At 33.2% G+C, this 21,821-nt stretch overlaps 3 protein-coding genes across 3 annotated transcripts; 1 reads left to right on the top strand and 2 right to left on the bottom strand.

Annotated features, from left to right (window-relative positions):
- Positions 1 to 157: 157 nt before the first annotated feature.
- Positions 158 to 10,609, bottom strand: LOC124939528 (CCR4-NOT transcription complex subunit 3-like). Its single transcript, XM_047479995.1, has 30 exons — positions 10,335 to 10,609; positions 10,123 to 10,254; positions 9,824 to 9,961; positions 9,683 to 9,733; positions 9,224 to 9,313; positions 8,997 to 9,143; positions 8,749 to 8,859; positions 8,157 to 8,213; positions 7,747 to 7,803; positions 7,375 to 7,416; positions 7,008 to 7,049; positions 6,641 to 6,682; positions 6,274 to 6,315; positions 5,907 to 5,948; positions 5,525 to 5,581; positions 5,178 to 5,234; positions 4,967 to 5,023; positions 4,595 to 4,651; positions 4,160 to 4,216; positions 3,778 to 3,834; positions 3,386 to 3,442; positions 2,728 to 2,866; positions 2,311 to 2,654; positions 1,722 to 1,862; positions 1,437 to 1,503; positions 1,242 to 1,351; positions 966 to 1,148; positions 761 to 880; positions 500 to 681; positions 158 to 308 (listed from the first exon to the last, which is right to left on the bottom strand). Exons 1-30 carry the CDS (start codon positions 10,422 to 10,424, stop codon positions 230 to 232), a joined length of 2,847 nt encoding a protein of 948 aa, XP_047335951.1. The 5' UTR covers positions 10,425 to 10,609; the 3' UTR covers positions 158 to 229.
- Positions 10,610 to 12,033: 1,424 nt separating this feature from the next.
- Positions 12,034 to 13,780, bottom strand: LOC124939527 (clathrin coat assembly protein AP180-like). The gene has a single exon (XM_047479993.1). The coding sequence runs from the start codon at positions 13,765 to 13,767 to the stop codon at positions 12,034 to 12,036; it is 1,734 nt and encodes a 577-aa protein (XP_047335949.1). The 5' UTR covers positions 13,768 to 13,780.
- A 3,066-nt stretch (positions 13,781 to 16,846) lies between these two features.
- On the top strand, positions 16,847 to 20,864 carry LOC124938139 (cyprosin-like). Its single transcript, XM_047478515.1, has 14 exons — positions 16,847 to 16,988; positions 17,508 to 17,882; positions 17,976 to 18,036; positions 18,192 to 18,286; positions 18,403 to 18,515; positions 18,606 to 18,774; positions 18,876 to 18,915; positions 19,002 to 19,066; positions 19,163 to 19,276; positions 19,387 to 19,445; positions 19,932 to 20,088; positions 20,186 to 20,305; positions 20,400 to 20,488; positions 20,589 to 20,864. The coding sequence occupies exons 2-14, from the start codon at positions 17,517 to 17,519 to the stop codon at positions 20,671 to 20,673; spliced, it is 1,533 nt and encodes a 510-aa protein (XP_047334471.1). The 5' UTR covers positions 16,847 to 16,988; positions 17,508 to 17,516; the 3' UTR covers positions 20,674 to 20,864.
- The last annotated feature ends 957 nt before the right edge of the window (positions 20,865 to 21,821 follow it).

Genomic DNA, 21,821 nt, shown 5'->3' with positions numbered 1-21,821 from the left:
TATATAATAAAAACTTGAATATTTCAAATAAAAAAAAAACTAATGAGGATTTATGACAAACAAATGATTGAATCAGTAAGTTGAAAAATGAACATGTGTAAGGATTGAGTATTGGCAGTAATCACAATTTTGGATACTTAAATGTAATATACCTATATAACCAGTATTGGTTTAAAATGAGCTTCATATCTAATCTATCAAAAAAACACAGAAGTAAAAGTAAAAACTCTCACAACTCCTGCATATGATCAAGTTCTTCCTCCAGATAGATATACTCAAAAGTAAAATCAGACCACAATTTGAAGCACCTGAGTAAGAATTAGCAAATGGATTATTAGGGACGACCTAGTTTCATGTTGAGATTAATTTCAAATAAACCAACCACATCATCCTTAATCATATCATTTACTTTGGTCATTTTACTCGAGCAAATTAACATTTCAATCTCCAAATCAGATAAGAAAGTAAATTAGAGAGTAAAAAGTTGAGTAGGCAATACCATCCAGACTTCAAATTATAGTCAGGCATACGGTAATCAAAGAAATAGTAAGACCCACATTCAAACTCCGGTGTTCTCTCAGTTGGCTCTTCGAGGCGCTGAAACCATACGTTATATTGCATATGGTATCTCCATGACCGTTTCTTTAGTTCAATGGCAGCACAGAGTTGCTGATAACTATTCTGCTGACAAAACACTTAAATATTAGAATTCAACCCACAAAATATTTTAACTTAAGAAAGCAACACTATGATAATAGACCTCTTGAAAGTAAAATACAAAGAACAGGTTTTCTGACGATAATTTGTCCCAAATTCCACGAGTTTCGAGGATGGGCGCCTTCACCTGAGGATAGCTTGAAGGGGTAACTACAGGATTTTTCTGCAGCACAAACAGTTGTTTACATAAATATCATTACAACTTCAAAACCTGCTGCTCTATACAGAAAACAGTCGTCTAGACATACTGGCACATAGACTTTTTCACGTTCAGAGTCCTTTGGTTGAGGAATTTTATGGTAAGCAGCCTCAAGCATCTGCAAACTATAGCACGTGTCATGAATAATAACAGAATTGGCAGTTGAGCCTTCTAAGTCATCCCCAATATCATCTACACCTAAAAGATCGATATCCCTTGGCAGCCGAGCAATCTGGTACAATAATTTATAAACATCATGAGAAACAAAACATTTTCTAGAACAAATTTACCATAAAATCAAGAAAAAAGAGCAAAATGAACAAACTGTAGCCCTCAGATCATCATCATCATCATCATTCATGGGGTTCCTTCTAGGCACAGAGCTTGGAACAGATAGGGATTGTTGTGTCTCTTCAACTTTATTAAGGCCAACATCTGTCACATAAGCAATTAACAATTATTTTCGCATAACATACAAATTTTCACGCCCATATTCAAGAAGAAACTAGTTCACAGATACCAGTATCAATTAGTCCCGCTGATAACGAGGCCTGTTGGGCAAACTGAGAATGAACAGAAGTTGGAAGCTGTAGAAAGGAACATGTAACATTGTTAAGGCAACTGCACAATGCTGCTAAATGAAACATGCTTACATGCAACATTATCCAACTAAATGATGCAACCTCAGAATAATCTATAGGAATCAACAGATGACTATTTAACATCAAAATAAACATTGATGTCCTTGACAAAGCAACAAGAGATGAAAAATAACAGGAAAAAAAAAAGTTCCCATATAAAACACCTGATTTGAGAGTGGAATTGACTGCTGGGCTGAGAACTGATTATGATTCCCTCCAGCAAATGAAGCCACACCTTGCTGCTGCACCTGCTGGAACTTCTCCTTTTGATCAGGAGCAATTTCAGTTCTTCCATGGAATTGTCCCTGATGAGAAAGTAGGCATCCATAAATGGTCACTAATCCCATAACACATGTTGCAATCAGGAAAAATTACTTGCCTGACTATCACTAAATTAACATAGTCGGGAAAAAGAAGATTTCTTTGGATCTAATATGAGTGCTACTAAAGATTCAAAGCCAAGAAAAATCAGAATATTGCAGGCATTGTTATTAGGTATTGCCAATACTACCTTACTAAGAAATGATCTATCAATGAATATGAGTTGCCTTGGCCCCTCATCTTGGATTCTTTCTTAAGTTTTTCTCCTCTCAACCTCTGTCTTATATTATTCCTTGCTTGGAGACATTGATCCAGCCACACATGTGGTTAAAAGAATTATATTTTCCAGTAAATTTATGTCAAAGGCTCAGACCCAGATTTATATATTGTGGAAAAAAATTATTACAGAGAGTAGAAGGCAGAGATACCCACATCATTCTGATTCTGGAAAGGAATGGCTGGGGGCGAGAATGCTCTTCCAGCTGTACCAGCTCCATTGCCAATATCAGCTGATGAAATTCTGTTAGAAGATGGAGTTTCCAGAACTTGCACCATTCCACTGCTCCCAACTCTCTCATCAGCTCCCAACACATTTTCCTTGGTAATTTCTGAAGTACTCGAAGAAGTAGATGGGCTGCTGGAAAGCTCACTTTTAGCCATGCCCCATACCGAAGTATCAGAAGGGGATGGAAATGGTTTATGAACAGGACATTCAAAATTAACTTGTTTCTGTGTAGAAATAGGGATATTGATGGGAGAAGATTGCACAGTATTACCTGCATTTTTAATAATTTTTTATAAAATCTGATAACAAAAGGAATGTGATTTCAAATTAAGCATTTGCATTACCAGGAGATGTGTTGCTTGCAGAAGGAGTTACTGGAGCAGATGAAATGTTTGAAGAAATTTTAGGTGGTGGAGTTCTCACAACTGTTTCCTCAGCTTGCTCCTGAACAGAAGAGGACTTTTGAATGGAGGATACAGTAACCTGACAAGTGGAAATGTCATAATAATAGTAAGAGGAGATTTGGAAAAATAAAAGAGAAGCAATCAGAAATGCATGAAGATAACTCATCATGTCAACAGCTCCAAGCACTATAGTATGGACTCACAATCAACTATATCTTTACTTCTAGAACATATCTATCTATCAGAAAATTTGAGAATAGTTAAAGTAAGATTTCTATAACTTCGTATTCTTATATGAGGAGGGTCATAAAGGCAATTTACATCAGATTCTCTCAAGATTTTTAAATAAAAAGTCTCATACTTCCATTGCATTTCTTGATACAGATAACATTTCTCATATTTCTCTTAGAATTGCTAACCAGAAAAGGGAAATGCATATTATCTCTTTACCAGACTAGTAGTAAATTTCATCAAAAGTGCAACACAAACCATGCGAGTATAAATATTATGAGGGTTTCAGCTCATTTTAGACATGAAGATTATAAAGTATTAAAGATCAAAGTATCCTCGAGAAAATTATGAATTAATAAGTTCACACCGTTGATTGCACAGAACCAGTTGTAAGAGAAATTTCCGCGCCTGAGGCACCACCAACCTATTAAAAAGCAGAAAGTGTGAACCAATTTTGTGTTCAAGTAGACCCTATATTGATAAATAAAGACCCTAATCTTCTGTTAAATGCAATATCCAAAACTAAATGATACAAACTACATATGATTTAGTTCAACTTTGAGAAACGGTTATCATAGATGATGGTAATGTAACTGTGAGCTTTAGTTCAAAATTTGATATTTGCAAAAGCAAGCACAACGATGATGATGATGATGATGCAATTTTTAAATTTGAGAAAGTAAACATGAACTAAAAGTGCATCAATAAAATTATATATTAAAGAATCCTCAAGAAAATTATGAATTATTAAGTTCATACCGTCGATTGCACAGGACCAGTTGTAAGAGAAGTTTCCGTGCCTGACGCATCACCAACCTATCAAAAAGCTGAAAGTGTTAACCAATTTTGTGTTCAAGTAAATCATATATTGATAAATAAAGACCCTAATCTTCTGTTAAATGCAACATCCAAAACTAAATGATACAAACTACATATGAATTTAGTTTAACTTTGAGAAACGGTTATCATAGATGATGGTAATGTAACTGTGAGCTTTAGTTCAAAAATGGATATTTGCAAAAGCAAGCACAATGATGATGCAACTTTTAAATTTGAGAAAAGTAAACATGAATTAAAACTGCATCAATAAAATTATAGATTAAAGAATTCTCAAGAAAATTATGAATTAATAAGTTCATACCGTCGATTGCACAGGACCAGTTGTAAAAGAAGTTTCCGTGCCTGAGGCACCACCAACCTATCAAAAAGCAGAAAGTGTGAACCAATTTTGTGTTCAAGTTGACCCTATATTAATAAATACAGACCTAAACCTTCTGTAGAATGCAATATTCATAACTAAATGATAAAAACTACATATGAATTTAGTTAAACTTTAAGAAACGGATATCATAGATGATGAAAATGTAACTATGAGCTTTAGTTTAAAATTGGATATTTGGACAAGCAAGCATGATATGTAGCTATGAGCTTCAGTTTAAAAATGGATATTTGGAATAGCAAACATCATGATGATGCCACTTTTAAATTTGAGAAAAGCAAACATGGACTTAAACTGCATCAATAAAATTATAGATCAAAGTATCTTCAAGAAAATTATGAATTAATGAGTACATACCGACAATTCCACAGGCATTATTGTCAAAGAAGTTTCTGTCCCTGAGGTACCGCCAACCTATCAAAAGCAGAAAGTGTGAACCAATTTTGCGTTTAAGTTGACCCTATATTGATAAATAAAGACCCAAACCTTCTGTTAAATGCAATATCCATAACTAAATTATACAAACTACATATGAATTTAGTTGAACATTGAGAAACAGTTATCATCAATGTAACTGTGAACTTTAGTTCAAAAATGGATATTTGCAAAAGCAAACATGTCGATGATAAAAATTTTAAATTTGAGAAACGCAAACATGGACTTAAAGTGCATCAACAAAATTATAGATTAAAGTATCATAAAAGAAATTATGAATTAATCAGTGCATACCGTCAATTGCACAGGACCAGTTATCAAAGAAGTTTCCGTGCCTGACACACCACCAACCTATCAAAAAGCAGAAAGTGAACCAATTTTGTGTTAAAGTTGACCTTATATTGATAAATAAAGACCCAAACCATCTGTTAAATGCAATATTCATAACTAAATGATACAAACTACATATGAATTTAGTTTAACTTTGAGAAAAGTTTATACATACCGTCGATTGCCATGGCACAGTTGTCAAAGAAGTATTCGTCCCTGAGGCACCACCAACCTATCAAACAGCAGAAAGTGTGAACCGATTTTGTGTTAAAGTTGACCCTATATTGATAAATAAAGACCCAAACCATCTGTTAAATGAATCCATAACTAAATCATACAAACTACATATGAGTTTAGTTTAACTCTGAGAAAAGGTTATCATAGATGATGGAATGTAACTATGAGCTTTAGTTTAAAATATGTCATTTTTAAATTTGAGAAAGCAAACATGGACTTAAATTGCATCAATAAAATTATAGATCAAAGTATCCTCAATAAAATTATGAATTAATAAGTACATACCGTCGATTGCCAAGGCACTGTAGTCAAAGAAGTATTCGTCCCTGAGGCACCACCGACCTATGAAAAACAAGAAACTGTGAACCCATTTTGTGTTAAAGTAGACCCTATATTGATAAATAAAGACCCAAACCATCTGTTAAATGCAATATCCATAACTAAATGATACAAACTACATATGAATTTAGTTTAACTTTGAGAAACGGTTATCATAGATGATGGAATGTAACTATGAGCTTTACTTTAAAGATGGATATTTGGGAAAACCAAACATGATGTTGATGTCATTTTTAAATTTGAGAAAAGCAAACATGGACTTAAACTGCATCAATAAAATTATAGGTTAAAGTATCCTTAAGAAAATTATGAATTAATAAGTACATACCTTCGATTGCCAAGGCACTGTTGTCCCTGAGGCACCACCAACCTATAAAAAAGCAAAAAGTTAGAACCAATTTTGAGTTCAAGTTGACCTTATATTGATAAATAAAGACTGAAACCTACTATTAAATGCAATATACATAACTAATGATACAAACTAAATTTGAATTTAGTTCAACTTTAAGAAAGGGTTATCATAGATGATGGAAATGTAACTATGAGCTTTAGTTTAAAAATGGATATTTGGAAAAACAAACATGATGATGATTCCATTTTTAAATTTGAGAAAAAGCAAACATGGACTTAAAGTGAATCAATAAAATTATAGATCAAAGTATCCTCAAGAAAATTATGAATTAGTAAGTACATACCGACGATTTCCAAGGCACCGTCGTCCCTGAGGCACCACCAACCTATCAAAAAGCAGAAAGTGTGAACCAATTTTGTGTTCAAGTTGACCCTATATTGATAAATAAAGACCCAAACCATCTGTTAAATGCAATATCCATAACTAAATGATACAAACTACATATGAATTTAGTTTAACTTTGAGAAACGGTTATCATAGATGATGGAATGTAACTATGAGCTTTAGTTTAAAGATGGATATTTGGGAAAACCAAACATGATGTTGATGTCATTTTTAAATTTGAGAAAAGCAAACATGGACTTAAACTGCATCAATAAAATTATAGGTTAAAGTATCCTTAAGAAAATTATGAATTAATAAGTACATACCTTCGATTGCCAAGGCACTGTTGTCCCTGAGGCACCACCAACCTATAAAAAAGCAAAAAGTTAGAACCAATTTTGAGTTCAAGTTGACCTTATATTGATAAATAAAGACTGAAACCTACTATTAAATGCAATATACATAACTAATGATACAAACTAAATTTGAATTTAGTTCAACTTTAAGAAAGGGTTATCATAGATGATGGAAATGTAACTATGAGCTTTAGTTTAAAAATGGATATTTGGAAAAACAAACATGATGATGATTCCATTTTTAAATTTGAGAAAAAGCAAACATGGACTTAAAGTGAATCAATAAAATTATAGATCAAAGTATCCTCAAGAAAATTATGAATTAGTAAGTACATACCGACGATTTCCAAGGCACCGTCGTCCCTGAGGCACCACCAACCTATCAAAAAGCAGAAAGTGTGAACCAATTTTGTGTTCAAGTTGACCCTATATTGATAAATAAAGACCCAAACCATCTGTTAAATGCAATATCCATAACTAAATGATACAAACTACATATGAATTTAGTTTAACTTTGAGAAACGGTTATCATAGATGATGGAATGTAACTATGAGCTTTAGTTTAAAGATGGATATTTGGGAAAACCAAACATGATGTTGATGTCATTTTTAAATTTGAGAAAAGCAAACATGGACTTAAACTGCATCAATAAAATTATAGGTTAAAGTATCCTTAAGAAAATTATGAATTAATAAGTACATACCTTCGATTGCCAAGGCACTGTTGTCCTTGAGGCACCACCAACCTATAAAAAAGCAAAAAGTTAGAACCAATTTTGAGTTCAAGTTGACCTTATATTGATAAATAAAGACTGAAACCTACTATTAAATGCAATATACATAACTAATGATACAAACTAAATTTGAATTTAGTTCAACTTTAAGAAAGGGTTATCATAGATGATGGAAATGTAACTATGAGCTTTAGTTTAAAAATGGATATTTGGAAAAACAAACATGATGATGATGATGCCATTTTAAAATTTGAGAAAAAGCAAAAACATGTACTTAAAGTGCATCAATAAAATTATAGATCACAGTATTCTCAAGAAAAGTATGAATTAATAAGTACATACCGGCGATTTCCAAGGCACTGTTAAGTAAGAAGGTTTCTTCCCTGAGGCACCACCAGCCTATCAAAAAGCAGAAAGTGTGAACCAATTTTGTGTTCAAATTGACCCTATATTGATAAATAAAGACCCAAACCTTCTGTTAAATTGAATATCCATAACTAAATGATACAAACTACATATAAATTTAGTTCAAATTTGAGAAACGGTTATCATAATTTATTATTTTTTTTAAAAAAAGACGGTTATCAAAATGTCGGAAATGTAACTATGAGCTTTAGTTTATTTGGAAAAGCAAACATGACGATGATGATGCCATTTTTAAATTTGAGAAAAGCAAACATGGATTTAAAGTGTATCAATAAAATTATAGATCAAAGTATCTTCAAGAAAATTATGAATTAACAAGTACATACCCTCGATTGGCAAGGCACTTTTGTGTAAGAAGTTTTCTTTCCTGAGGCACCACCAACCTATCAAAAAGTAGAAAGTGTGAACTAATTTTGTGTTCGAGTTGACCCTATATTAATAAATAAAGACACAAACCTTCTGTTAAATGCAAATATCAATAACTAAATGATACAAACTACATATGAATTTAGTTCAACTTTGAGAAATGGTTATCATAGATGATGGTAATGTAACTGTGAGCTTTAGTTCAAAAATGGATATTTGGAAAAGAAAACATGATGATGATGCCATTTTTAAATTTGAGAAAAGAAAACATGGACTCAAAGTGCACCAGTTTACACAGAAGTCAGTTAACCCCACTTACCAATCCTTATATCGGAAATCCTATTCATAATCTATTTAGAGCCAACATATCGTAACTACAAAATGGCACAAGTCAGACAGAAAATCCTTCATATTCCCTTTTCTTCTTCGTCAATCTTATGTTCACAAAATTGTGAAGGAAAATAGAAAAACAAGCAAAAAAACAAGAAGACAATTTCAACCATTGGAAGTATAGTCAAGTGAAGGAAATGCCATGAAGAAATAATGATTCACCTTTGGAAAAAATGGAGGGACAGTTGTGACGAGATCTTCAATGGCCTCCAGTTTGTCCAATTCTAGAGAGCTATAAAGTTCATCAACCTCACTAAATTCGTCAAAATTGTCCTGTAAATTAAGATGATGCACAATTCAAGGCATAAAAGTTAACAAAGGAGATACTGTTCAGAATATACTCCATTTCCATGATATAACTAAATAAGAACTGAGATGGATAACATACTCCATTTCCATGATATATCTACCTGATTGCGTTCAACATAGTCGTCCAACAAGTCCTTCACTTCATTGACCTGCTCAGGACTTAATTGATCATTATCCAAAAGCCTCAGTATCAATTCTAACTTCACTATATGAGCCTTGTGCCGGACAATAGATTTCTCCAAATGTGTCTATCCAACCAATGTCAATTCATCAGCTAAGAAAAATATTAGGCAACAGTCGTATCGTTACTCACTTTCTTCAATCATACCAATCTTGGTGGCCTTTTCTTTCCCTTCTTAACAGGTAGGCCTTCCATCTCAGCTTCAAAACTATCAATCTGTGATTCTAGATCATTAACCTATTCAGGGACAAGAAACCACACAGTTATATTTGTGAATTAATGCTCGAGAGTAAACATCAAATAACAATATACAAAACAAGCAACTAAGATATGAAAATACAGTTATATGAACCAAGCAACTGAAAGACATAACTACAGTTTATATAATTTAGTAATTAGGAGGTGCAAAAGAAACTGGCAGTGCCACTTACTGTGCAATTCAACAAACATAAAGAAAACCAGCCCAGCCAAGATATGAGGCAAATATTTTTATTTGAACAAACAAGTTTAGCTCAGATTTAAGTGAAACAATGAACAGAGACAGGTGTATCACAAATCACAATAGACTTCTTCAGATTAAATAAGAATATAATTGATGACACTAACCCCATTGTTCAGCCACTCTCTTGTTTCCAATTTGGCCTTTTCCTTGGGATCCTGCCAAAAGCAATGGAAAAGTTTTGAATAAACAAGCATGAAAATAACTTAATATAAATGCATGCATAAAATGAAGTAGAAGAAGGTTACCGTTTTTGGTTGTTGGCCTAAGCCTTCTATTGAGAATGCTTTTGTCTTAGATTCCTTTTCAAATATTTTATACGTATCCATTAGATTTTCAATGACCTTGCGAGAATCCAGCAAACCCTGCAAATAAAAGTCACTAATCTATGTCAACATATTAACAGAAAATGATGTCAATTTCTAAAGAGATAAACATTCTGTCTGAAATTCACATTTACAACCATCTCCAACAGGATTGTATATATAATACATGCAAATGAATGGAAGAATTAGTGGATTAATCGAAGGTTGAAGTGAACCACCACCTTCTTATCCTTGACCTCATTGGACTGAATCCGAGTCTTAATCTGTTCTCTACACCTCTGAAGCTTCTTGATCACCTTCTTTAAATCGTTCTCAAACCTCTCCTTCTGATTCGTACTGTCAGCGTCTTGTAACTGAAGAGAAAATATAGGATGAGTGAATTTCTAATCAACAGGAAAATAACATGCATCAACGCTGATATTATCGAACAGACCTTGTTCATGATATTATCGAAAGCATCTGCGTGTTCTTGAACTTTCTTCAGAAGTAGATCGACCTCCGCCTGTATCTTCCGGAAAGCCATTTTGATTTAACAAGAAGTTGCCAACTGATATTCAGATTGCATTTACTATCCAAAAACCCTAGCGGTCTGTGAATGCGGTACATAACACGAATTTTCGCCCAAGTTCAGATTGTATTATAGTGTTCGATTTGAATCGGCGAGAGAATTATGAAAAAGTTCTCTTTAGCTCTCGTCGTCGTCGCCAAGTTCTAGTTTATGATGACAAATGTCAGAATTCGAAGAATCTTCAAGAATTCGAATCACTTCAATAAGAGCGGCAACTTATGAACATTCTATGTGAATGAAATGAATATATATATTCAGAAGATTTTCTAAGTTGTTATTTTTTATTTGTTTTTATGTTAAAGTTTCTTAGTCAAGAAGTAGTTGAATATAAAATTGAATGCTATAATAAATTTTAAGACACTTTTGTAACATTTTAACAAAACTTTCTTAGGGCAAGTTTGATCTTTGGATCTTTGATTTTGACATATATTATTTGATAAAGAAAAATAAATATTTTATTTGAGATTTGTTTGAGATAAATTATTAAAATGTTTTTTATATTTAAAATTTAAATTGAATAAAAATAATGTAAGTTTTTAATTTGATGATTATAATGATATAGACTTGATATTAATTTATTTATTTTTTAAATAAAAAAAATGCATTTTGAACCTCTATTATTAATCATTAATGATAATTCAAAAAAAAAAATCACATGAGATAAGGATTATCCAAAACTTAAATAAATACTTATGATATCATCAACTTTTATATTTTAAGTTATTCACATGTCAAAATAGTTTTATATTTATGCTTTCTTAATAATATAATATATAGTTATACGAGTCTATTTCAAAACACAAACAAACTTAAGTTCAAGTTTGAACAGATAAATATTATTAGATTTGTTAATATATATTATTAAAAAAAAATAATTCATTTAATAAAAATCGTTTAAACAAAATGATATTAAAAAAAGATTATATACAAACTAAATACATTAGGAAAATTAATTAACTCAAATATTTAAAAAAAAAAAACAATAAGATCTCCAAATCAACTAATTTTTTTTTCAAACTCATATCCAAATTTGGGTGTTTTCAAATTAGATATATATATTTATTTATTGATAATAGTGAGGGTTAACTAAAAAAAAATATGAAATTTTAGAAATTATTAGTATATTCTTTATATGGTGTTTCAAGAAACCAACTCTTATTTTAGTTAGTTTTCTTCTCTAAACTAATAATTAAGGATTCTGTAGGCAAATTTAAGTTTGTTAGGATAAGGCAATTTAATTGGTAGAAAAAATGATTGAAACCAAATAAACCTGATCAAAATCGAACCATTTACGAGATGGTTTGGTTTGGTTTTGGTTTTGGTTCTGGTTCTGGTTCGGTTCTTCATTTGTTAAAACCGAATCTTGACAATTTTATTTGATAAAATTGGTGGTTTAACCAATAATTGTATATCTATCTCTTTAAAAATTCAAAGACAAATTTCAATTAAAGTGGAGTGGAGTCCAATCTATGCCCTTACCAAATTTGTAATTTATAGTTGGTAAACAAAAAATGAGATATTTGGATGAGAACAAATGAATTATAGGAATTTAAATTACTATAATCTAAGATATGCGTTTAGCTATAATCTTATCCTGTTGCTGCAGCCACAATTGTTGTTCTTGCAACAACTTTGGTGAATTTTGCGCCCAATCAAGGCCTTGATCACTAGAACCAACGGGCGGGAATGTTGCGAAAGGGTCGGTCTCATTGCTTGGATTTGCAGCCCAAAATGTTGGCACTGCTTGAAAAGTAGGAACCGAGATTTCTCCAGCCGCTTCAAAACTTGGTTCATGTAAAAATGGATTGTAATGTTGGCCTTGGACCGGACCTAGTTTTGGCGATGGAGTCACGGTCTCGGTCAGGACCATTTCCCATCCCTCAGGGTGGCTTGCTTTTGGGGTTATTAAATCATCCAACCCATTATTACATTGCTTTGTTTTCGTCTCTAGTTCTGTATTTTCATCGTCTTTACCAGGCCAATCGTCAAAAAGATCGATCGAGCTCGTGATAGGCAATGATTTAGCCGAACATGCGTCGTCGTTACCACTACAAGTGCTATCTCGCTGACACTGTTTTTCGAATTCGTGAATATCTGTAATCGAATACGCCTCTAGATCAATCGAGATCGAACGTTTTCCCTTCCCCGACGTGTCCATTGCACTAAATAGATCCTCAAGCGACGTGCATCGTGATGTAATCCTAGATTGTTGGTCCGGAGATGTATTCGTGGTGGTGGCGGTCTCCTCCGACAGTTCCGATAAACAGCTGTTATGGCGCCGCCTTGAAACCGCGGCTGAACTTGGTCTCTGTTTTGTCGGTGAGACTCGAGTAGTTGGGAAAGATGACTTGTCCTTGAGGAATTCCTTTAACGTTTCTAATAATTCTTCTGATATCTTCTGTACCGGTGGGTACTCCGATGGCCGACCGACTCCTATGTTCTTGCATATCTCGTAGAAAACGATTAGCTCGTCGAATTGCTTCGTGGCCTTGACACAGGCTTGGAATGCGCTAACGCATGAATTGTATGGAAGATGGAAAAAACTATCGAGCAAGAGGGCAAGCCCGTCGGAGATGTCTTTGTACAAATCGAAACTCTCATGAACCACGGCGTGAAGAGTAACGTGTATGAGTTTATTCGTTTTCGCAGCTCCGGTCGGTCTAGTGGAAACAGCTCGGTCCATCAATCCTTGCCAATACGATATCTTATCGAGTAACATTGCGGGTTTCATCTCTACAACCGGCTCGTTAACCCTAACACTCTGGCTCCTCCGGGGACGGGAATGATCGGTATGGATAGAGCTCTGGGTCCGACGGCGTTGGAGTTTTCCGGTGAGGAAACAATCCAAACGTTCATCCAAGTAGAGAGCAAACGTCCTAACAAATGCGGTGTAATCCCATGGGCTAGACGAGCTAGAATTGTCTCGAAAACTCGATAAGTTGAGGATTTTTTCTCCGCGTTTCATGCAATGGATGACTTCCCTGGGGAAGTAAGGGTCCCCGTCTTGGAAAATTCGAAGAATAAGCAAAAGGGATTTGATGGCAACAACCCAATTGCGTGTTCGGCCGATGCGTTTGCCAATGGCGCGAGCACATGCGGCGGCGTGGGACTTATCGGAGGAGACGAGGGTGAGGATTTCCTCGACGTAGTGCTCGTCCATGGGGTCTTCATGGTCGTGGGTGGTGGCTTTAAGAACCGCAACCTCAAGGCTTGATGTGGTGTTGGATGAGACCTTTGCCAAGCGAATGCTCGTCTGATCTTTCACCGCTCCAATCGCCTTCTTTAGTTTGCTCTGCATGGATTGATTTTTTACCTCAAAATTAATGGAAGGTTTGCATGCATGTTATTGCAATGGAGATAATGAGTTTTTTTGTGTCATTTGTTTTTGTCTTGTGTCATGTTTTCTTAATCGTGCATTAGATGGTAATGAATGGAGGGAGGGGATTGAGGTTTGAGCTTTTGTGGTGTCCATTCATTTCTTGACCAAGTAAAACATAATACTAACTAAAATTAATGGATAAATTTAAGCAATATTTTTTCATTATGACTAAGGTAAGATACTGTCTTAATCTCCTATATGGGTTAGACTTAGACCCAAGTAAAGAAGAAAAAAATGTAGTCCAAAAAACAAAAACAAACACTATTTCAAGCAAAATTAGGGGAAATAACATAGTTTGCTTGCTCCATGAGTTCATTTTGTTTGCTTTCTATTGAATATTTTCTACAATTGTCTTAATTAGGCCGATGAATTTCATATAATCTGTTGTAAAATCATCGCTAATGGTCAAATCGTTACAAATTTCGTGACTAAACATTGCTAAATAGGAGTTTTCTTGTAAAGATCATATTTTATTTGCCAAACTTTTTATTCCCAAGTTGAATATTAGTTTTTGTTTAGAAATCGTGACAAATAACTCTAATCTAAAATGAAATATTAAAATATTGAACACAATATATAACTAAGTTCAGATAATAAATGTCTACTTCAATGTTTTAAATATGTTATGAAATTTTAAATATGTTATGAAATAATTGTCCAAATAATCATATTTTACAACATTTCTCTAGTAATAAAAATACATTAAAAATGTCCTCCTCCTAAACTCTTGTGATAATACAAAGTCTAATAAAATTTGAATCTATATCCCAACAAATTTTACTTGATCATTAACTTAGTTACATATTCAATGAATAGATGTGTCAAAGGAAATTCATTATACTAATGTTTCAAATTCATCAACTTAGTTCTAATATTGAAATAAAAAAAAATAATATTTTTGATCCTCAATCAAAATGTCATAATTTTAATGAAGAATCATAACCTTATCTAAAAAGTAAATACAAATATTTATATATATATATATATATATATATATATATATATATATATATATATGAATAATGTCAATTTTATATATCAAGTTGGATGGAGGTGTCAAATTTATTATTAAAGTTGTAAAATTCTATTCATGTATACAAACTTGACAAAATTTGTCAAATTTGTTAACTTAACGGAACAAAACTAAACGGAGTTAACTTTTTGCCGTGTCAAATTGATGACTAGGATTTTACATTATTACTTTTTTTTTTATAAATTAAAGAAAATATTATGACTTGTCGTCTTTCTCTCTTTCATGAGAGCCACACACAGAGAAGAACTATGGATTCATATATTCGTGATTTCATCTATGGATTCTAATAAACTTAGTTCATCCCCTTCAAAAATAACTTTTCAATTTCAGTCAGCAAGATCAAACAAAACCCTAAACCCCATCATTCTTACGATTTCCATGGATCCACAACTTCGAGGAAGCTTTTGCAGCGAAACTCCTCGCTACCATTTCGTCGGTTAAATCCGCTTCCCCAGGCGGATAAATTTTCTTACAACTTCGACGCGATTCAGTCCACCCATAAAGCTTTAGTAAAAGAACTCAATCAAATTTCTCAACTTAAACAGAGTTATCTCAATGAACATCTTGATTTTAATTCTACACTCCTCAAATTACTATTTTGTTTTTGAGGATTAAAGGGCAGAAGAACGTGATGGAGATGTATGAACTCACTATGAAGAAATTACACTCGGAGTTAACCTAAAAAATGATCAAATTTTGTCTATGACCGAAGACGAGAGATATCGCTGCAGTCATATTTTAGATTTTGGGTTTTGAATTTTAGAAGAGAAAAGACTAATTTTAAAAAATTAACTCATAATTTTTACTTTAATTTATATACCCATGTGTAGGCTGACTTGGATTTAAAGAAATAATAGAAAATCTGAGTCATTAATTATAAATGTCAAAATTAACTCCGTTAATTTTTTTCTGTTAAGTTAATAAATTTGACAAATTTTGTCAAGTTTGTATACATAAATAAAATTTTACAACTTAAATAACAAATTTGACACCTTCATCCCACTTCGTACATAAAATTGACATTCTTCTCATATATATATATATATAAATATATAAATGATAAACTCAACGAAAAAATTAGCGAAAAGTAAGTTCACGAATCAACGTGGCATACCATGTAGGTAGAAGAGGAGAGAGAATTTTTTCAAAATGTCTCGAAATGACTTCAAAATGTCATGAAATGACCGTTTCAAGACCCGAAATGAGCGTTTTCGGAACGTAGGACAACCTGACAGACCACGTCGAATTCGTGAATGTGACCCATTAATTAAATTTTGTAAAGAGGGATAAGACCAAAAAGTAAGAAAACTAACAATCACATGAATTTCCTAAACAAAAAAAAGAAATAATATAATTATAGACATTCTTTTCTCTATATAATAATAAATACAAAAAAAAGTACATACATGTTTAAAAAAAAAACAAAACAAAGAGTAGAGTACACGTCTACCATATTCAATGAATTAAATATTATTACAAATAAATGTTGTCACAATAGTTTGATGATACAAAATTCAGTTATGATCCTTATTGCCACAATATCACGTATGTACCCATTTCAAAATTAAGTAAATATTTATTTATTTACGGTAAAAATCATAATTGTGTAAATCGTGTTAATTTAAAAAAAAAAAATTACATTGAAATGTTCAAATCACAATAAATAAAATAAAAAAAGATTTTAATAAAATTCTAAAACCACTATCCAAATTTATCTGAATAGACTGAGCACGAGGTCAAGCCAAGACCGGCAGTTGAGAAGGGGCAATTTTAATCTATTTCTCGTCCCACGGTAACCAAATTCTTATTCACCGTTCACAAATTATCTCATGGATCAGATATTATTATTTTTATTTATTTAAAAATAATAACTTACATCAAAGTTCAAACAGGTTATTACATCACACGAACCAACTGTCAGATCTATACGGAGGTGTAACCTAAATATGCACTTGTCCGCATGCAATAAATCCCTGGATCCAACCAAATATTATACTCTGCTTCGTCCTTAAGCTTTTAAAACGCTTATTTCTTTCAGTTCTTGATTTCATTCTCATTCCTAAAAAGTAAAATCATCGTCTCGATTCGCTCCATTTTATACGATCAGGTGAGAAGCAATTCAAAAGACTTGTTTTTGTATACATCGATGTTTGATTCGACCTAGGTTTTGTTTGATTTACTGGGAGTTAAGTCGATATTGAACGACGAGATTATACATAATAGATAGACACCTTTCGATTATCCCTTAACATGCATTTGATTCTTGATGTATATTTCACATAACCCTTTTATTGTTTAAGTTGATTGATCGATGAATCGATCATTGGAAACTGAGTTGTCAAGTTAAAGGCTAATACTTTTCTTTCACTTTGATGTTAAAGAAGTCTTTGATTCTCGTTTAGGGAAACTGAGAATCGACTTGTTCGTCTACAGAAAAGGGTAAGCTGATGAAGTCTAGAATCTAGACCTAGCCCCTTATTTCTCCTCCTCCTCGTTGAATAAGGGTTTTTCCAAACCATTTGTACCATCTTGAAAACATAGTTTTGTCCGCTTCCTAGTTTTGTTACTCTTTGTAGCGGTGGCATGATCTGAAACAACTTTATTTTTATATGTTTTCCTATTACAGGTCTCCATCATGGATGTCAAATATAAGATTGGTTTGCTAGTGATGCTGCTGTCCTCATTTTTGGCTTCTTCGGTCCTTTCAGCATCTAGTGGTAACTTGATTAGAGTTGGACTTCAGAAGAAGAAACTAGACCAGTTAAACAGATTTCCTCAACAAGGTCAGATGAAGGGAGGGAAATCCTGCAGAGGTTCCCACAGGAGTTACAATCTCCGTGGTAATGGGGATTCTGATTCCAGTATTGTTGAATTAAAAAATTATATGGATGCTCAGTATTTTGGAGAGATAGGCATTGGTACTCCATCGCAGAAGTTTACAGTCATATTTGACACTGGGAGTTCAAATCTTTGGGTACCCTCTACAAAGTGCTACTTCTCTGTAAGTTTCTTTTTGCAGATGTCTGGAAACTGCTTGTTCCAATTTTTTGCTACAAAACTTGGTGCCTAATTTTTCTCCAAATTGATGGACCAGGTCTCTTGTTATTTCCATTCCAAGTACAAGTCAGGCCTATCCAGTAGTTACAAGAAAAACGGTGCGGTTGCAAATTTTGTATTTAGTTTCTATATTTTAGAATTTGAGTAATGATCGGAACCATTGTAATCGAAACCTGGATAATTTCACAAATAATTCATGAAACTCCCTGCATTTCCCAAATTCGTGGAATGATTTATCACATCAATATTGCAGGAAAATCTGCTGAAATTCATTATGGAACGGGATCTATAGCTGGTTTCTTCAGCCAGGACCATGTCAGTGTTGGTGACCTCGTTGTTAAGAGCCAGGTAACTTCAAGGACAAGGAAAGCTTTTTCCTTTTTTTTTGTTTGTTTTTGTTTTGTAATGTACCTCTTTCTAAATGCCACTGAGACCCCTAATATTATAATGTTTCTGACTAAAAGGACTTCATTGAGGCAACTAAAGAGCCTGGTATTACCTTCTTGGCTGCGAAATTTGATGGTATTCTTGGTCTTGGTTTTCAAGAGATATCTGTGGGGAATGTTGTCCCTGTGTGGTAAGCTAATAAATTTCTGGTGAAAAGAAAATGATTTGTTTGAACTTATGAGTCGGTTTTCTTATGATATATGTCTAAATTTTTATGCAGGTACAACATGGTTGAACAAGGTCTTATCCAAGACCCCATCTTTTCATTTTGGTTCAATCGAAATGCTGCAGAGAAGGAAGGAGGTGAACTTGTCTTTGGTGGTAAGGATCCCGCCCACTACAAAGGTGAACATACTTATGTTCCTGTGACACAGAAAGGCTATTGGCAGGTCTGAATTTGAGTATTTCCATCAATATCTACTTAAATTATTTATACCATAAGTGGCGAAATTTCGTAGCTTGAATCGATTGTTTTCCATAATATATGCAGTTTGAGATGGGCGATGTCACAGTTAATGGGGAAACAACAGGTAATTAGTTGCACTATAATGAATCATCTGCATCCTTTCTTCATTTTGCTTTTTTTTTTGAAAAAGTATACCTTTTTAATTTTCAGGTTTCTGCGCCAGTGGTTGTGCCGCAATTGCTGATTCTGGAACTTCTTTGTTGGCTGGACCAACGGTGTGTATCATGAATAATCACTTATATTGCTTATTGATGATATGTAATGTCTAATTTTGTCTGACATTCAATATGCTTTTTCTTTCCTTTGCTCAGACTGTTGTTACGCAAATCAACAAAGCTATTGGAGCCTCTGGGGTTGTAAGCCAGGAGTGCAAGACAGTGATTTCAGAATATGGACAGACCATACTAGACATGCTTCTCCAAAAGGCATTCCATTCCATCTTTAACTTTTTCCCTCTTTTTATGAGTTCCTTTTATATTCTTCTTAAGTTCAAATTATAACTTAATATATAATTCATGGTTGTATTGCATTCCAGACTGATCCTCAGCAGATCTGTTCCCAAATTGGCTTGTGCACTACTGCTCGGGAGGATATGTAAGTTTTTGAACTCGTTACTAGTCAATGTAACAGTAAATCCTAATTAATTGACCATTTTTTTTATTGTTTCATCTATACTATGTTTATACTTATGTAGCTATCTCCCAAGTTCATTTAAAGATTGTTTGGTCTTTGTGGTTTCTTGAAATAAACTGTTTTTTAAGGAAAAGGAATACTGTTTGATGAAAAGTGGTTTATTTGAATCAAATAACCAAAATATCCTATTTAGTATTTTAGTTGATGGTTTGAATTATTTAATGAAAGAAAGTGGTTGATGATGAGATATTGCTTTTTTTTTGTATGTGATCCAAATAAATCACATTAAACAAGCCCTTCCTGAAAAAGGTGAATTTTTGTTCACGAGATGCAAATGAAATTGTACAACATATATACTATTAAACATCGTTTGGCTCAGAAGTGAACCAAACTACGATATTTAAAGCTAGAATTTGTTTAAATTTTTGACATTTCCTTGACTTGCAGTGTGATAAAGAGTGTGGTGGACATGGAACATGAAAAGTCCTCGTCAGGTGTCCACAGTGACCTCATGTGTTCTGCTTGCCAAATGTCAGTTGTGTGGATGCAAAACCGAATTAAGAAGAACGAGACTGAGGAGCGGATATTGGACTATATTAACCAGGTTAACAATTAACTAGCATTTCATTTTCTGTATTTCTCATTTGTTGAAAAAGTCCGTTTCACTTTGAGCTTAAAATAAAATAAAAAATATGATGCAGCTCTGTGATAAGCTGCCTAGTCCAATGGGAGAATCGTCTGTGGACTGCAATTTACTTTCTACAATGCCCAATGTTTCCTTCACTATTGGCGGTAAAGCATTTGATCTCACACCCGAACAGGTAATTTAATAAAATCCATTATTAAATTAGTACTATTTTGTTTTCTCTCTTTTATTTTTCTTTCTTTCTTATGATGTTGTTGTTTTATGATCAGTATGTTCTCCAAGTTGGGGAGGGAGCTGCAGTGCAATGTATTAGCGGATTTACTGCCCTTGATGTTGCTCCACCTCGCGGACCTCTCTGGTAATTAACTAACTCTCTAGATCATCTACTCATGCAACTGCAGTGTAAAAAAATGGATCTGAAATTGATGTTGTTGTTTTGGATGTAAACAAATTTGCAGGATCTTAGGAGATGTTTTCATGGGTCAATATCACACTGTTTTTGACTATGGGAACATGCAAGTTGGATTTGCTGAAGCTGCTTAATCAATAAAATAGATATGTGTAATCTACCCACTTCTCCTACCTAAGACAGGCAAATATATAAATCTAACATCATATGTTAAGATGGATTTGCCACCAAACTGCTTGCTACGTGAATTGTGCATATTTGTGTGTGTGTGTGTGAATGCTAGCTACAATGTCTTACTTTTATATAATTAAGTTGCTTTTTAATTGCCCCCTTATCTATTCTTAATTATCCTGTTTTTGGCGTGGCTTGTTATCTTGAAACTTATGGAAGTGCTGAAATGGAATGGTTGTGAGTCTAGTCATGAAATAGATACAAATGAGCTGAATATTCTTTCCATTAGATGAAGTGGAGAATCCACAAGGACCACAACTCCATTTAACTTTTGAAGGATATCATATTATGGGTTTGTAATCCCCAAATCAGACGAGTGTTTTACACTTTTACTTTAAGAGTGACTAAAAAAGGAGTTTTAAAGTAATTTATCTGCTCTTGTCTTTTCACAAAGATAGTAGAAGTGGTTCTTTAAAAGTTGTTTGTTTTTGTTTCCTTAGTGCATTGTTGCTATTTGTTGATGGGGACTATGTTCTGTTGTTGTTACTGCTCATTTTTTATTTATTTCTAAACATAATGAGAATGTTTTGTATGTTAAAAATAGTGATTTATACATAAATAGAAATAAAGCAAGTGTTTTCAAATATGCCCATTGCATTAAAACCCATAAGCACTCTTTTCAAGACTGATTTAACTTTAAATTATCTTTACTAAATTAATGACTAAAACTGACACATATCAATGGAATACTTCTTCCTCCAATCAATAACTATATATATTGAAATGCTTCTTAATTGATTTTCTTAATGGAATTTCTATTCTCACCTTCCTGAACACCAAGGTACTAAGAGACAAACTAATAGTGACAGGATTGAACTAAATCTAATTATAACTACATGATTGCATGAAGACAACATAATGAATAATAATAATAGATCATTATTGTCTTTTTAGGACATTGAATTATAAAACTTACCAGATTTGCACTGCACTTGAAACAACAATAGTTGTCTTTCCATGAAGTTTCCTCACTGTAACATGAATTGAAGTTTCTCTACTGCAGCTAGCTAGCTACCATTATTAATAATTATAAGGCTGGTCTGTTAACTGT

This window comes from Impatiens glandulifera, chromosome 5 (genome assembly GCF_907164915.1).
Source record: "Impatiens glandulifera chromosome 5, dImpGla2.1, whole genome shotgun sequence".
Classification (NCBI taxonomy): Eukaryota; Viridiplantae; Streptophyta; class Magnoliopsida; order Ericales; family Balsaminaceae; genus Impatiens; species Impatiens glandulifera.
This window is presented reverse-complemented; position numbering and strand designations above follow the sequence as displayed.

Excerpts from the sequence above, each read along its gene's own strand:
- LOC124939528 (XM_047479995.1), bottom strand. The coding sequence starts at position 10,424 with ATGGCTTTCCGGAAGATACAGGCGGAGGTCGATCTACTTCTGAAGAAA. Across the intron at positions 9,962-10,122 it reads ATGAGGTCAAGGATAAGAAG|ATTAGTGACTTTTATTTGCA; the intron begins GTGGTGGTTCAC and ends ATGTTGACATAG. Across the intron at positions 682-760 it reads TTGTATTTTACTTTCAAGAG|AATAGTTATCAGCAACTCTG; the intron begins GTCTATTATCAT and ends TTTTGTCAGCAG.
- LOC124939527 (XM_047479993.1), bottom strand. The coding sequence starts at position 13,767 with ATGCAGAGCAAACTAAAGAAGGCGATTGGAGCGGTGAAAGATCAGACG.
- LOC124938139 (XM_047478515.1), top strand. The coding sequence starts at position 17,517 with ATGGATGTCAAATATAAGATTGGTTTGCTAGTGATGCTGCTGTCCTCA. Across the intron at positions 17,883-17,975 it reads CTACAAAGTGCTACTTCTCT|GTCTCTTGTTATTTCCATTC; the intron begins GTAAGTTTCTTT and ends TTGATGGACCAG. Across the intron at positions 18,916-19,001 it reads AGTTAATGGGGAAACAACAG|GTTTCTGCGCCAGTGGTTGT; the intron begins GTAATTAGTTGC and ends TTTAATTTTCAG.